The 16,480-nt window shown below is 41.7% G+C and overlaps 1 protein-coding gene across 10 annotated transcripts in view; it reads right to left on the reverse strand.

Moving 5' to 3' along the window:
• EXOC6 (exocyst complex component 6) overlaps positions 1 to 16,480 on the reverse strand; it is a 94,742-nt gene that overhangs the window by 1,973 nt on the left and 76,289 nt on the right. For 4 of the 10 annotated variants that reach the window (XM_075423460.1, XM_075423455.1, XM_075423454.1 and 1 more), the window contains one exon: positions 282 to 6,123. The exons of 5 other annotated variants lie outside the window; for them this stretch is intronic. In XM_075423460.1, the coding sequence (XP_075279575.1) occupies positions 5,767 to 6,123 (357 nt within the window). In that variant the 3' untranslated portion in view covers positions 282 to 5,766. One more of the 10 variants, XM_075423461.1, reaches the window with a different exon arrangement.

Raw genomic sequence — 16,480 nt, forward strand, 5'->3', positions numbered from 1 at the left:
GGGCTCTCGCCGCGAAGGAGGCCCGGCCGCACCGCCACCTGCCCCGCGCGCCCGGGGGCGGCCGGGCACGCTCGGCGCTAGGAGGGAGCGCGGGAGCGCGCTTCGCCCGGGGAGCGAGCAGCGGACGCTCGCGCCCGCGGCTGCTCGCGGGGCTCCCCCCGAGCCGCCGGCAGTCTGCGCCGCGCCGGTCCGGCAGCCCCGCTGCACCCGCACCCGGCCCCGCGGCTCGGCCCCGCGCCTTCGAGCCGGGCCTCTGACGCCCGACCTCGGAGCCGGGGTTGCACACGCAGCCGGCCTGGCCCCCACCGCCTAACGCGGCCCCCAGCGCCCCGCTCCCGTGGACGTCGGTGGCGGGGCGCCCCGGCCTCCCCGCCCGGCCGCGTCCTGCTGCTGAGGGCTAACGGGGCCTCCGTCTCCGGCTGCCCGCCAAACCGACGGTGAGCACCAGTGTGGGGGGCCACCAGCACCGCTCTGCCCTGGCTCACAGTGCCCACGGCTGCTCCCCTGAGCTGGGCCCTCAGCCCAAGCTAGCGCCCAGTCTTCACAGCTTTACATTTATACGCCTCCTTTCTCCAAAGTTTTCCACCTCCTAAGCCCTTTCTTCTGACATTTTCAATAAAGTGTCTAATTTAAATAAATTGTTTTCTAATTAATTACTCCTTCCGTATTTGTAGTGTAGTCTTTTGTGAACACGTAGTAACATTTCCTGGCTTTATAACGGACCTCCAACGCTGCTCTGTTGTTCCAAAGTCCTCCAGCGACTGTCACAAACCCCAGTGACATACAGATTTTGCATTCAACTATCTCATATGGGTGAAATGTGTGTACAAAGCAAGGAGGCCATTTCATTCTCCACTGGCTACACATGCACGATAGCTGTCAAGGTCAAATGCAAGCGGTTCTTTCTCACAAAGCGCTTTCTCAGGATGGGCACCACCAATTCTACGGAGCGGCAGAGAACGTGCCTTTAGTGACTAAGCACACAGACCTGGGAAGGCTCTGGTAACTCGGAATCAGTGGCGTTTGTGAAACCCAAGGCCTCAGCGCTGCTGCATGTCACTCACCACTTCCTACTACCTGCGTCAGAACAGTCAGTCATGCCCAGTCCTCATGGAGGCCGTGGGATATACTCAAAAGGATGATCGGAAGAGTGGAAAGATAGGACAGGCTGATGCACAAGACAAGCTGGAGGATAAAGCTGACAACCACAGGAACCCAAACTATATAATCTGGAGACTTTGTGTTCCCGCTCTCACAGAGAAGCAAACAGACTGTATTAATAAATTACTACTAATTACAATGCCACTTGTCATGGGCTCTACGTGGGAGATAGTCCTGAAGACAGGACTCTGCCAGTGCTCCTGCAGCAGCTGTGTTCAGTAAATCAAAGGTGAAAGATTTCATTTCTTATCCCTGCTGTAAGACTGAAATTGAGTATTCTGGGTAAATCCTAAACAACCCTGAAGCTCTGTATCTTGTTAGCAATGCGCGGCCCAGAGCCACCAGTGACTGATACAGTTACAGTGCTGACAAGTTCAAAGAAACTTCCCTGCCAATATTGCATGAGAGATTTTCACACTGTATTTCCAGTGCTTTAATCAACCATGTGATTGTGTCGTGGCTCTGGGACGTCTCAGTGATAGCGGTGTCCGGCATGGAAGATTACATCTCATGTGTCACCTGACCAAACACAGGTAGGCACGTAGGGCTCTAAACAGACCACAGAGTCTGTTGCTTTTCAACACATGAGGTACAACAACGTCCCAAGAGAACATGAAGCATATTCTGTGCACGCCAACACAGTCCTGGCTCTGAAGAGTGAACACCCCGAGAGACACTATCCGCAAGGGGTAGGTACCCCAGCCTCTTCCTTGCCCCATGCTCGGTCAAAGAGCTGCACGCAACCAGCCTCAGGCTATTATAACTCCTAAGCTAACGCAGCTGTCATGACACGCAGCAGGTTAACACAAAGGACCAGGGACATGCGATCCAATGACACATGCCACTGTCATAGCTCCTTTCCCTCCTTCTGCGCACGTGTTCAGGGGCTGCAGTGTGACAAACATGCCCTGCTGCTGGAGTAATCGCGACGGAGCTGCAGACGCTGCTGGAGACCGAACTGCTGCTGTGCACAATTACGCATTGTGCTTTTTGCCCCCGTCACAGCTGCAGTTCCGCGCTGTGGCATACTGCTGTACGTAATGGGCTTTGACAGCACATACTGTACGCTGTGGGTGGGCAAGGGCTGCCTGGTGTGCAGCTCTTCAGATCTGTGTCCTGGCCATTCACATCACCTGCATCCGACTTGGCACTTGGCGGACGTACAGGCAATGCGGGCGCTTTGCGAGGGGAGCAGGCTGGCGAGCAGCCAGCGGCAGCAAGGACAGTCTAGCAGAAGTGAGCTGCTGCTCCCAGGACCATCGCAAGCATACAGCACGTAACTTCAGTCCACCCACACAAAGCTTCCCTCAAGCACAACCTCAAATTCACCTTCGCTCCCGCAGCCATGCATGCTGCAGAGGTATCGACCCTACAGTCTGCTTCAACTTCTGCTCCTCTGTTCCTTTCTGATTTACGCTGCCTTTTGCTACAAAAGTGTGTGCCCTAGTTAAACGCAGCACTTTAATTCCTCTTCCTCTTATAGAAAGACTTCTATTGAAGTGGGACAGTCTTAGCCACAGGCATATGATCTGGAAGAGAGCCCATCCATTCAAAGATGCAGAAAAATATTTGGGCTACTTCATGTGATTTGAGTATGTCTTGGAAAGACAAAACTGACAACAAAGCACTGGCCTACCTAATCCTTTGGTACATGATTTTTAGTTTAGTAAAGGATAAAGTTACCTTGAAATTTATACATGAAGATTATTGAAAATACAAGAACATGAAGATGCAAAAAGTCTGTTTTTTAACTCGTGCAAACAGATAGCTACAGGAAATTCATCATGAAAACTTGGCCAACTCTTCAACAGAGGAGAAAAAAAACGTAACTTTTTTCCTATATTTCTGCTGTATTCTCATTTACAATAGATGCATATTAAAATGATTTTATAATGTGACAGGGACTAGGTGTGTGCAAAACCACAAGGAGAGGGAACAGCCTTTGGTAATGTTACATGGTACTCGAGGTGAAGATATAATGGAAGTACTTTGTGGATTTGGCTTGACATGCTGAGGTGACTCATACTACAGAGATGCAGTATGTGAGATGTTAAATTTCACTGAAATAAAAAAAGGTTTTAAATCTCGGCAGTTTTAAATACTGTGATTACTGGTAATGTGGAAAAAGAAAAATTGTATCAAGGGCAAGTCTAATCATAAAAGTGTTAATTTTGCCAAAAAGAGTATCAGCTACAACTAAAAAAACAAACAAACAAACAAAAAAAACCCCCAAAAAAACAAAAAAAAGCTTTAGGGATTTAAGTTCAGGTGAGCTTCTCAGTTATGAAGCATGAAGTACAGGCGAATGTGCTAGTTCTGTGATAGTAGTTCTTATTATGGCAAATAGAATCAACCTATTAAAGGCTAAATTAAAGCAACATTTCCCTACTACTACTTTATCCACTAAAACCGCCACTATTACCGAGATAATAACTGAAAATGAGATGTGTTGTCTAGCAAGGAATGGTCAACGTTGACATGCACTGTAGTAGAAATACATGAACAGAGATAGTCCTGGCCATAAATATTTTCCTGCCTCAAAATTAATCAAAATCCACACAGTGTAGTACTTCACACTGGTGCTGCTGGCTGCGACTTCCTCAAGGTTAGAATGTGCATTGTTTGCCTTGAAATGACAATAGGAAAAATGCTTATTTTGCACATGCATCTTTCCAAAGTTAACATGTACAGGAAATACTTCAAACCGGACAGAAAGGCAATCTCTCCCACTACTCTGAGAGTCTGGAGGCAGTGCAGACCATTAGCTGCTAGTCAGCCGCTCAGCCTCACCTAAGGACCCACCCCAGGGTGCTCTGTCAGAACCAGCTTATCATGCAGCTGAAACACTGTAAAGCACCTAATAAACTAGATGTACGTACTCTACTAGGCAAGAACAATGGCACTGTTGTACTCTCTTTATCCCATAACAGCCATGAAAAATAAGAATAAGCTAGGACAGGCAATGCTATACCTGAGAATTTTGTAATGAAGCAGAATACACTTCCCTAGGAGCAAGGGAAGCCCTTCTGACTAGGAATAATTTGCAGACAAGTGTGTGTGTGTTTGAGCCCCAACAAAAAAAAAAAAAAAGGGAACAAGCTTTATCCTTTCTAGCATACCAGACAGAGTGTCCAACCCACGGTCCACTTCTTTACATTTACAAGATAGATATCCCTTATTCAGAGGATTTGCCTCTTCTAAAGGTATGACAGAAGGGGAACCTTTATCCAACATCTTGGAACAATCAGGGCTGATGAATAGAGAGCAGCACGTTCCTTTTACTGTATATGAAATAGTGTTGCCTTCTCGAACCATCACATTATTAGTCACATCCATACTTCTAATATTATAGATAACTTAAGCCTCTGGTTGCTGTTGTGGACTTGCATTTTGAATGATGCCCTACAATACATTGATTTTCCAACTTTTTGTTCTTGTCTATGTATTTTCTAAATGCCTTTTATGCCTAACATTAGCTCTTTCTGCTCGAAATAAACACCACTTGGAAAAAAACTTGTTTATATATACTAATATAAAAGGCTATAGTATTTTTTTTACATTATACGGATAACACTGCTATTTTTAATTAGAAGACTTTCATTATAAACACACCAATTTTATTGTAAAAGATACTACACTGTTTTTTGGTTAAAAGAGGTCCTACTTCAAGACCTTGATAGCTAACAGCTTTGGTTAACACAAAATATTAGAATATTCATCCTTCGGAAGGAAACAAGTTCTTAAGATTTTAGGGACAGAAATTTGGCTTCAAATAGGGCATTTGCACCTACTCTTTAATGTCAGTACTCTTGCTTTTTCCCAGTATCTACGTGATATGGCCGTGTTTGGATAGAAATTACTGGTAATCATCGCTCAGTAAACCTTTGTCTTACACTACCTAAAGTCCTGAGCAGCTCGGCTGTAGTTCCGTATTTAGGCCATCTTGCAATTACGTGAGAATTCTGTGCTCTGGGAACTGCTGGAATCGACCATCCGGCCCTTTCAATGCTGTTTGAGCCTCTTGTCACATCCTCAGATATCATACAGATGCCCTTTCCTTTTTACTGCTGGGCAACTGTCAGGAATAATCTTGGAAGAGAACGCAACTTGGGGAATTAGCTATGCGCAGAGTCAACAACAGAGACAGAAGGAAGGGGCAAGGGCTTTGCGGAGGGAAACGGGGGCAGTGTGCATTAGACAAGACCAATTGTGTCGGCTATACTACCAAAATCTTAACTGTGAATTCCCAAGGTAGCCTAGTGCAAGTTGGAATGGTGCTGCTGTCTCTTCTGAAGCAGCAAGAGTGTCAGCAAACAGCTTTGGTTGTGCAACAGGCAGAAGCGATTCGGGAGCTGGAGATGAAAATGAGGAGTGGTACACTTCCTACCCTGCTTGTCTTCCCATAAAGTCAAATATTCCATCAAAAGAAAAGGAATTCTTTTAACGCATCACTGCCGGCTGCATCCTCCTGGCCCACTCTCCTTGCTCCCAAGCTGAATATTTCTTGTGCTAAGCAGTTTATTAACCCCTAATCACCCAGTTACTTCTGCACTTGATTGCATGTGTAATTACCTTTTGTCAGGTACAATTTGCCTGATAAACACGTCAGAACACTTGCTGCTTAGTCTGTTGAAACAGATAACTGCTGTCTTTCCACAGCCTTGGGGCATAATTAAGAGGGAGAAAAAGGCAGCGGCAGCAAGAGCGAGCAGGCGGCTTGGGGAGGCCGGGCCCGGCAGCCCGCCAAGGCCGGCCGTGCCCACCCGAGCGCCGCCGGGCCGGGGCAACCGGGCAGCCCTCAGCACCGGGGACCTCACGCAGGTTCCCACCTGAACTGCAGAAAACAGCGGGGTGACGCCTCTTTGGGGAAACAACCCAAACCACCCAGCACAGCGAAGCAGCAGACAGCGATATCGGCGGAGTCCCTGTCAGCGTTACGTGTTGTACGCTCCCGCAGACTCTCTGGGATGGGACCGGAAGCAAAAAATTAAAAGGCGGCAGAGAAAAAGAAAATCAGGAACAGCAAAAAGAGCGAGATTTAAAGAAAAAATAATAAAAGAAAGAAAAAAGAAAACCTTTGTGGCATTCTTGGGCTCAGTCGCTTCTGCTCTGTGCCCTGCAGTGCCCGCAGGTCGCGTCGCAGAGCGCTACGGGGAGCGCAGAACGCCCAATCCTCACCTGACCTCTGGATAACCCAGCCAGGAGATTAGGCCATTTCCAAGCCGAGCAGGTTGTCACACTGTTAGGCCAATTGCTTCTATTGACACTCTGCATAAACATCTTACACGGGGTGATCAGCAAGGACTGTTCTGCCATTAACGCTCTTTTTATTTTGTCATACCTAAGCCCTACAGAATAAAGGCCTCTCTGAGGAAGCGAGAACAAAAGGGTCAAAAGGTCACAAACACGCTTTTAAGTAGGTAAAAATCGGGGAAGTTTAGATTCATCGGAAAGTGCAAATTGCATCTTTTTTGCATCTCGTGACATCCCAGCACGCTCAGCTTTTTCTAATTTTACTTTTCGCAAATTCATTAATCTACTTAACTGTGCATTTTTACTTTTACTTTTAAGCAAGAACATGCTATGATCTTCATTTCAGGAAATAGCAAGCGGTCTAATCTGCTCAGCTAATCGGTAATCTAAACAGATTTAGACATTACCATTAAAATCCTCATGGGGAACAGTGTGAAAATACATCAAATTATTTCTTGAAGTGGTATGACTGAACACTCTCCCATACATACAGTTTTCACCTATAATTTACACAGCATGCAATTTGCACTCTGTACAGCAAAATATTCTATATTTTCCTTTGTTTTGCTTCTGCTTTGAACAGAGATGGAAACAATCTCCCTTTAATAGTATAAAAGCCACCTGCTGGGCATCGCAGACTACAGCTAATTGGTAAATTCTTTGAAATTTAGATGTAATGGATTTTGACCTCTTTAATTAAAAAAATCGCAAAGCCTAGAATACTGGTGAATTCTTCTGGGAAACGAACGGTGCCAAGCATACACAACTGCAAGCTACGCCAAATCTTTTCTTGGGAGACAATACAGAAATAACATTGCAATTTTTATCTTGAGGATGCGTGGCTTTTGACCTAGGAAAAAAGCCCCATGACTGTTGTTAGCTATGTATCACTTCAGTCATTAAGATAAAGGCATAGAAATTCTATTAATATTTCAATTATTACTATTTGTATTGGGGTTTGGAGCTAAAAAGCTCCGAAGATGAAGGGGACTTTTCCATTTTAAACATAGTAAACTCACAAAAGCCACTCACGTCCCACTCCCCAACATTTCCCACCCCAAGAAGCTCACACCGTACCTATATACACTTCTTATTCAGAAGAACAAACGGCTTTGCTGACCGAAGAGGAAGCCTGTCAACCAGAATCATTGTTGTTTCATAATTTCTGACATAACGTTAACCTTTCAGTGGAGCTATAATCTCATCGGTTTGTGAACTGAGGCAACACTGTCTTCCTTTTGTTAGAACACTTATTTATACTCTGCCCAGCGTAACGGGGCCATGGTCCATGACTGGGACTCACAGGCACTGCATTAACACAGCCACACAACAATGACACTTTAGTCTCTGCGTATTTTTCATGCACAAGTACACATGAATATACGTTACACAGGTATACACTTCTTTCCAACGAATTAACAAAAACCCCTGCATGAACACGAAGACATCACCCCCATTAGTTCACCAAATGTTATCTCCCTGTTTACGAAAGCACGCATACCATGAAAGCACTTACTAGATTGGAACTAAAACATGAAGGACCAGAATCAGACCTGGACAAAGACAGGTCTTATTCACTCTAAAGATTTCCTGATTGCAAAGAAACAACAGAAGTGTTTAAAATATAGATCTCTAAGTCCAGCTTACAAGGAAAAAAGACAGAGTTTGCTAACTGTAGAATAACACTGCATCAACCAAACACAATTATCGCTTAATCAGTTGGTGTTTGTTACTGCTGACAAATATCTTGTTAGCCTGGTTAGCAAGTCTGCCTGCCACTTGCCAAAATATTTTGTTTTGTTTACTCCTGGTGACTTATTTTGTGAATGTGGTTAGTTTTAAAATCCCCCCCTACTGATCACATAACCGGAATAACATACATTGGTCTTGTGTTTCAAAGTGTAAATTGATCTCTTGATCTGTGAATGTCTCCCTATAGTTTATGCTATCCGTTTTCTGGACTGGTACAACAAATGCATTTTCAAAGTGATCTTACGGGGACTTAGCTATGCAATTCCCATTAGTGTCAATGGGGGTCGCAGGCTAAATTCCTAGGCAATGCTTTGAAAACTGAGCCCTGGATTTTCAAAGGAAGGATAGTTTGTGTTAGAAAGGCAGTGTCTTTCGGTTTTTAAGCCACTGCATTAAAAGTGGATTTAGAAATTGTGCCTGAATTGGGGACATTTAAATGTTCACAAGAATGAAACAGTTTTATATTTAAATGCTTGCATCTGTTTTAAATTTATACATGAAAATCGTATCTGTCACTGTCATGATGGGACACAATTTTTAACACATTTGTAAGTGTATAAGGTATAAACTCAGAGGTTATGTCAGCTCAACCACTGGGAATTGTTGTTATGCTAAGAAAAAAACCAGAAATTACTTGTGTTCAAACCTGTGTCCTCTGTAACCCAAATTATCTGAAAGTGCAGAATTCTTTCCTAAAATCTGGACCTTGAGGTACACTCTGAGAGATGCCTGGTCTTGTTATATTCATGAGCAAGCCCAAATACATTTTTTTATTCTTTGACACTTCAAACAAACTGAGGCCTGCCTACAAAATAAAATGCTTTCTGTTGAAGTCATGTGAACAAGCTTGTTGCTATTACCATAGCCAGAAAAACACAACATATAATTTTTACAAATCTCATTAAAACTTCAAGCAGCCCAAGACGTAACATCTAAAGAAAGTCACTGAAAAATAGTCACTGAGGCAAATACAAATAGCTAGGCCCTATGCAATACACAATATAACAACAAGTAATACCTCTTCTAAGAAGATTTAATTACAGTGCACGTTTATTGCGAAGTGTGTTTTTCTTCATCATTAAAGAATAAGCTGGACTGGTAGCAAAAGAACTGTCTTTTGAGTCTAGAAACAGGGAAGAGTTTGAAAAGCAGGAGCCTGGCAGACAGTCAGGCTCCAGAGGGCACGCGCTCGGGCCAAATTGTTCCTGTCAAGCCCGTTAGCCCGTACATGAAGTCCTTTTAGACAAAGCATAAAACTATGTCAGTGGTAAAATCTGTGTGGATTAAAAACTGTGTATTATGCAATGGTCAGGTCTTTCACTTTTTTTTTTGTTTGTGAGCTTCTGATGCAGAGGCGTACACGCTCCAACAGCACGCAGGGGTGACAAGTGCAGCCCCCCAAAACAGGGCATCTGCCTCTGACCTGAATGAGACTTTGAAAATACAATTTCAGCTGTTAAAATTGTGAAGCATTTAATATAGAACAGTTAAATTTAAACTGTCATTTTCATTTGGCTTCTGTTTTTTTTTTAAACACAGGTTTGCCAGCAGTACTTAAACATTGAAATCTACCAAGATCATTATTAACTGAAGAGGCAACTTTTGCAGTTTAGTTTACTTAAACCTAAATTTTCTATAAACAGTTTTTTTCAGCTGCACAAGACTTATAACAGGTTTCCTTTAAACTATTTGCGCAGCTACAAAATAATGCCATAAACAGACTGTGATGTGGCACAGTACCTTAAAATAAGTTTCTTGGAGATTAAAACTGTATCATTTGTCTCATTCTTTCCTGTAAAAATCCATTTGAGGCGTTTCACTAAAAAGATATATTAAAAAATTTCAAAATCTAGTATTAAAATCAGATTTTTAACCACCTTCTCTGGTTTAGTTGAATGATTTTTAATGAGTCCCACCTTCTCTGGTTTAGAGATGGTGAGACTCATTAAAAATCATCTAACTTTGTGTAACTGGAAAAAAATTTAAACACAAAACACGTTCACTTCCATCCACACTGTGTTCTCCAGCTGAACACTCTAGTCCCATCTGTCATATTTAATATTTAGCAGTATCCGTGTGAGTAACTCTAGATGCCTGCAGACTCACCAGAAGTCAGTATATATACTTTACGCTGAAAAGTCATTATCTGACAAATGCCGTTTTGAACTAGCTAATCTGAACTGTGCTTGTATACACGCACACCTAATCCATAAAGTCAGGCTGCTGTACCCTAGAACTAAACACACACAGTGGTCTGCCCAAGTATAATTACAACTCCAAGTTTAAATTTCAGTCCGATTACTTCCAGGATTGAAGGAAAGAGTTTTAGATAAATGGTCCTGGCGTGTGAATGTAAACTGATGCCTACAGGAAGACGAGCAAGCATGGCACAGCTCCGCGGCATCAGCCTTGTGCTCACAGAGGAGGTGAAGACTTCAGCTCTTTGTGTGAAGCTGCAGCTCACAGAACTGACCCAGGAACCTGGCCACTGGGAATCAGCGACTCAGGGGTAGAACAGGATACTTCCTTCTCGTAGCTCTCCAGTTATTTCTCGTCATGTTCTGACTTGGACCAAAACACCAGAGGAAATTACATCTAAGAAAAATACTGCAAGTACATTGTTATAGAGATTGAGGCTTTCAGCCTAACAGGAGGATATACATCAGGTCTATAAGGTTTATGAGCATCTCTTGTATCTGCAGCATCTGGTCTCCACAGAGGTCCATAATCTCTAGTGTGCACTATGAAATACCCCATCTCCACTGAGGTAACCTTAGGTCCTACAGCTGGTAGGGGAAAATAGTTTGTTTCAACGCAACAGTCTAAATTTTTTACTCTATAACTTTTTGCTTTGGTTTATTTTTAAAATTTGTGGGGTTCTCAAAAACCTGCAGATCTAAAATTAAAAAAAAAAAAAAAGCCTTAGCCCTCCAGATTATTCTCTTAGGTGGCCATCAAAGCTGCCAGCATTTTATATACAAGGCATCTCTCTGAAAAGCCTCTGCAGGAAGCAGATACAAATACAGTAACTGTTTCATAAAGTATCTCAGCTTATCTTGGGTGCCGAGTCAGAATATGTGGAAAGCCACTGAAATCTAAGACATAATAGGCCAGACACCAGCATCATTCTTTTTCCATCCAGAAACAAAAATCCAGTGCAAGCCATAAGGCACAGACGCTTACAGCTGTGCTCATCAAGAGTTTACCGTAAACAGGTAGTTATTTCATTCAGGGTATGGCTGCACAACCACCCTTCACAGCAGATGAAGTTACATCCCTTAGGGAAAGCTACACTAGACCCGGGAACCACTGAACAAGGAATTCCACAATCAGCAGCTCAGGAATGTAAATACAGATGAGTTAAAAGCCAAGCCAAAATCACAAGACAAAAGTTTCATACTGTTTCCTGGACAACCTTCACTTTCTTCTTCAATGACTACAAGATGTTTACTTCCACATTTATATCCATCAAATGACTCTAAAACCATTTTAGCAAATACTACAGCCCGTATAAAATGCTTGTACTTGTTTTGTTATTCTTGTCTAGATAACTTGGTTTAGCAAAGGCTTCTGAGCCCAGTAAGTTGCTGGAACAAGAAACCTGGATAACTCAGAATTTGTTTTTTGTTGGCTTTTTGCAAGAGATCTTTCTTCTCCTGCTGCTATGTTTGCAAACGTATTAGGAAAACCCCTTTCTGCTTAATGTCAAGAGTCCAATATTACTTCTTTTCTAATAAACACACCTTCAAGAAATTATTCTCCTTAGAAGTTGATCTTTTTCCTTTAGAATATACCTTTTCTCCTCACTTCTAAGGTGACAATCTTTTCTTAAAGTGTTTCATGTGAAAAATTACTTGTTACAATTGCTCTGGAAGAAAGAATAATTCCAAACTACGTAATGTGATTTGTAATAATTACTCTTCACATTTTAGCTCCAACAGATCCCAATATACATGGAGCTTTTGCTGAGTAATGATGGCACAATTTAGCCTCTAATGCCTCCTGCAATTTGAAAACCTCTTCCCCTGATTTTACTTGCCACTTTGAAATGTTATCCCTTTCTGGTGAGTAATCCTGTGCTAGATTCTTTTGCTTCTTAAATGAACATTATTCTCACCCTTTATTGACTGACCACATCTATTATCACATGTAAGCAGTGTTAATCCTCTAGTAATTAACACCCTTATTAAAGTAATTTTAACTCAAAGAAGTTTAAATCGCATTATTTGGTTTATTTAATTAAGATAGGGGGACTGTTTTACACTGTCATTTGAGTTTTCAGCTTGTGCCTTTCCCATCTACCAGTTATGCAGGTTCCCCCCACCTCTCCCCATTACCTGTGTATTTCTGTCTAGGAATTATTCGATATTATTCTGTTTCACTGTGAACTTTTTTAAGTATCCTCTGTGTCAATGGATCCAAGACTTAGACACCTTACCGAACACATTACCATTCCCCAAACTATCATCTGGATGTACATTTCAACAATATTATCAAATCTATCATTCCACAGGACTCAGTATCTCGTTAGTGCTTACAATGAAAGAGCGACTTTTAATGTCTTCCTCATACATCCTAAGCAAGGATAAAGATTTTTTATTTAAACTTTAGACTGGCAAAAAGAAAAGAGAATCTGGATGCACTGAGTTGTGCCACTCACAAAGGCTGGCTCAGCACTTTCTCTGTTACTTTGAAAATAAGTCAGGTTTTAAAATTGCATTTTTTGTGTGTGTTTTATGTGTGTTTTGTGTTTACTGCACGTTCCTTTCTATGGGAAAATATCTGATGGCCGATGTCTCAGGTAAGCTACTCAACTGACATGTTTGACATAGGGTCAAAAGATGAAAACTGTCTTCTGGTTTAACTGCATCACGTTACACTGTGCACTCTGGAAGAGTGTGGGCTAATTGCATGTCCTCCTGGAACGATTTCCTGCAGGCACGCCACTGAAACCAGGAAAGCTTGTGTTCTCCTGTGAATAAGGCAATCCGATGGTTTCATGGACTTTGTACACCACTAACTGTGTACTAAAAGTCCTTTCCTCCCTTTGGGTAAAAACATCTCTTCAAGCTTCTACTGTTTGAAAAAGAAATGTTTTTAATGGATCTCAGCATCAACCATGGAAAATTATAAACATAGAAAGAAAAGGAGAACAATAAAGTACATTCATAGACAGTAACTGACTTTTTTGTCTGTGTGCACTTCATTCTATATCTTTACATTCTTCTTTTTGCCCCATCATCTACTGCTTCCATCTACTCATCTTTCAACCTTTTTTTTCCCCCTCTCCATTTCTTTGCATTTCTATTCTTATTCACTCTTATTTCTCCCACCATCACTCTTTCTATGATTGCAGGATCTTCCAAGTTGCACTGCTCCATTGCTACTCATGCTCTAGGGAAAGTCCTCTCCAAGAGTTTTTCTTTAGGTTCTAAAATATAACCTATACCTGAATCTTCTGTGTTAACTTTATTTGTTATTTCCATAGTCTTTAATGAAAACAGTGCAACTTGTAAGACGACAAATTGCTCCAAACCTGACACACACATAAGAGCCATATATGTTAACATGGTATAAGCCAGTATGACATAAAACTGTGGCTAAGAACATGCTGGTTTAGTCACATTGCTTATAGTACAATTAGTTCATTCAGAAACCAGTTATTTACATAACAGTATGAAATTCAATAATTTCTTTTGCCATCTATTACTACCTTTGTACTAACAGAAAGAAAATATGAGGGCTTCACATCCCAAATGTTACTGACTGGAGGCAGTCAGATAGTCAGAATAATATTTTTTTATTTCTATTTCTGCAGTGCTAAATAACTGATCAGAAGATCAGTGTCACATAATGGTACATATCCTACAAACACCTCAGAAGACATGATCTTTTTTTCTAAGACACTATGATCCAAATGAAGAAACATTCATTAACCACATTTCACTTACTCAAGTCCTTACCATACTATGCCTATGCAACTCCTTCCTTGTGTTGTAATTGTTCTGAAGCAGAGAACAATTCTTCTTTTCTTGTTGTAAAAGATTCCTTTGATTCTACTGGATTTTATGTTTGCCCTATAGTTACTTCCAAAGAAGAGACAGGCTAACTTTCTTTTTCACAGAAGAAAGAAGCAAAAGGAAAAAAATAGGATATTCTGCCTGCTGCCTGTGATTGACAGATAATTTAGAGAAGGAATGGAATCTAAATACGTTGATTGATGCAGCTGAAGAAATACTGAAGGCAAATCTGTAGGGTTAAGGGGTTAGTAGCGTTGCCCAATACAGACTACATACCAGTGATACTACTAACTCGGCTAAGGCTGGAGAATGTAAGCAATCTGGGGGCAGGAATTACTGAATACGCTAACACAGCTACCAGTCCCACGGCTCCCTGATGGGAGAAGACGACTCATAGATGTTAAGAGAATACAAGTAACTTGAAGAAAAACAATAATTTTCTTCTCTTGTGTTTTTCAATTAACAATGCTCATTCATTACTCATAGGAATCACATACCACCCACTGGATTCAGAGGAAGTCCTGTGGAGCTGCAGGCTCCAAAACTGAACTCCATCCATCAGTTCAGGGCTACAGAAGGGCCCAGACACAATGGTAGAGATCCTGCAGCAACTGGTTGTCAGCAGGAAGGCAACAGCGTGATATAAAGTATTCACAAACTTCAGGGAAGTCACGCACCCAGATCTTCCTTCCTTGTATTTACATCATTTCTTGCACAACAAAGATAAAGGCGAGGATCAGATGGGAAGCAAAACTACTAGCAGAAGAAAACAAGAGAGAAACTTCATTCAACTGAATAACTTCCACTGAATGGGATGTATATCAGTGACTCAAAGAAAGGGTAAGTAGGAGTTTACAGATATCATAAGCACACGGATCAATTCCTTCTAATTCAAGCAAGAGATCTGTTAATTGAGAAATTATCTGAAAGAGAACCTTCTGAAACTTTTCTACCTCCAGGTCCTTCTGCAGAAGAATAAAACCTTCTCCAGATAAAGCTTATTTAGTGCTTTCTTTCATAATGTCATTGGAAATGACTGCTTCACAGTCTCTCAGACACGAAGCATGCCAGTTTTTGAAGAAATTCAGTATCTTGCCCAGGAAAACTGAAGCCTTTGGGTTCCGGCATTGTGGACAACGTATACTTGCGATATGCACTTCAGCTGTTAAGGATACAATTTTAGTGCCATTTAGGTCATGATCTTACAGGAACTTCTTCTTTAACTATGGGATGAGGTTTCCTGAACAGAAAGGTTTTCCTAAGATACGAAGTTTTCATCATAATAAGTAATTTGTTCAAAACCTACAGAGCTGTTAACTATTTATACACCTTGTCTTGTGAAAGTAGTGGGGTCTAGGAAGAAGAGCTCAAAGCTGATTAAACGTGACAGTTGGTAGTATTCAGACAGGGACTCAGATATGTCCATACAAATAGTCTTAATGGCAGCTTTTGCCTACCTTTTTTTTTTTTTTGTAATATCTGCTTTGATCAGCCTCTCCAGTGAAACTTTCAGTAATTTCTGTGATAGCAGTATTTAGAAGCTGGAACTCCCCTACACTGTTCCAAGAAGTCAAGTGTTTCACCTGCACATGAAAAATGATATCAATAAATGCCATTTCCTGTCTTAGCTCCAAAAATTACAAATTCACCTAACCCACCCCCCCGTTCAACTAAGGCTTATGTTCTTATGCAAAGGCTGTTATCTGCAGGTCTCTAAGTCAAGCTGAGCCAGTGCTTCATGAGTTCCGTCATTTTCTAAACACACAGTACAGATTTCTTGTCAGCTCATCTAATTCTTGCATATATCTTGTTCAGTAAGTGGAGAACTAAGGAAACTGTATCCCTTAAATGAACTAGATTAAAGAAACAACAAGAAAATTGTTATTTTTGATAACTTCCATGGTTTAGGCACCTACAGCATTCTTCACTGTCAATTAGGAGATGACATTCAGTTTAGGCATTATACCTTTCACCACGTAGTCTTTTACGCACAGTCTACTTTACTTTCCTCTGGAGAAACTGGTACAGTTTTTGCCATGGGTGGAGTAGTGTATCTTGCAGTTAAATAGCCATATGTATATTGTTTTAGTTACGTAAGGTATTGATAGGGCTACCGAAGTGACGTAACAGCATTTGTACACCGAATTCTTAAAACCTGTTTTCAGGTATGCCAGAATCTAGAGTGAAAACTTGGTGTGCTATCAGCATGTTATTTGCACTTCTCCGCTGAAAAAGGGGCATTTAGATGTTGAACTGGATACAATCTGTTTTGCACTGAATTTGATGAATGATTT

Source organism: Opisthocomus hoazin, chromosome 6 (assembly GCF_030867145.1).
Source record: "Opisthocomus hoazin isolate bOpiHoa1 chromosome 6, bOpiHoa1.hap1, whole genome shotgun sequence".
Classification (NCBI taxonomy): domain Eukaryota; kingdom Metazoa; phylum Chordata; class Aves; order Opisthocomiformes; family Opisthocomidae; genus Opisthocomus; species Opisthocomus hoazin.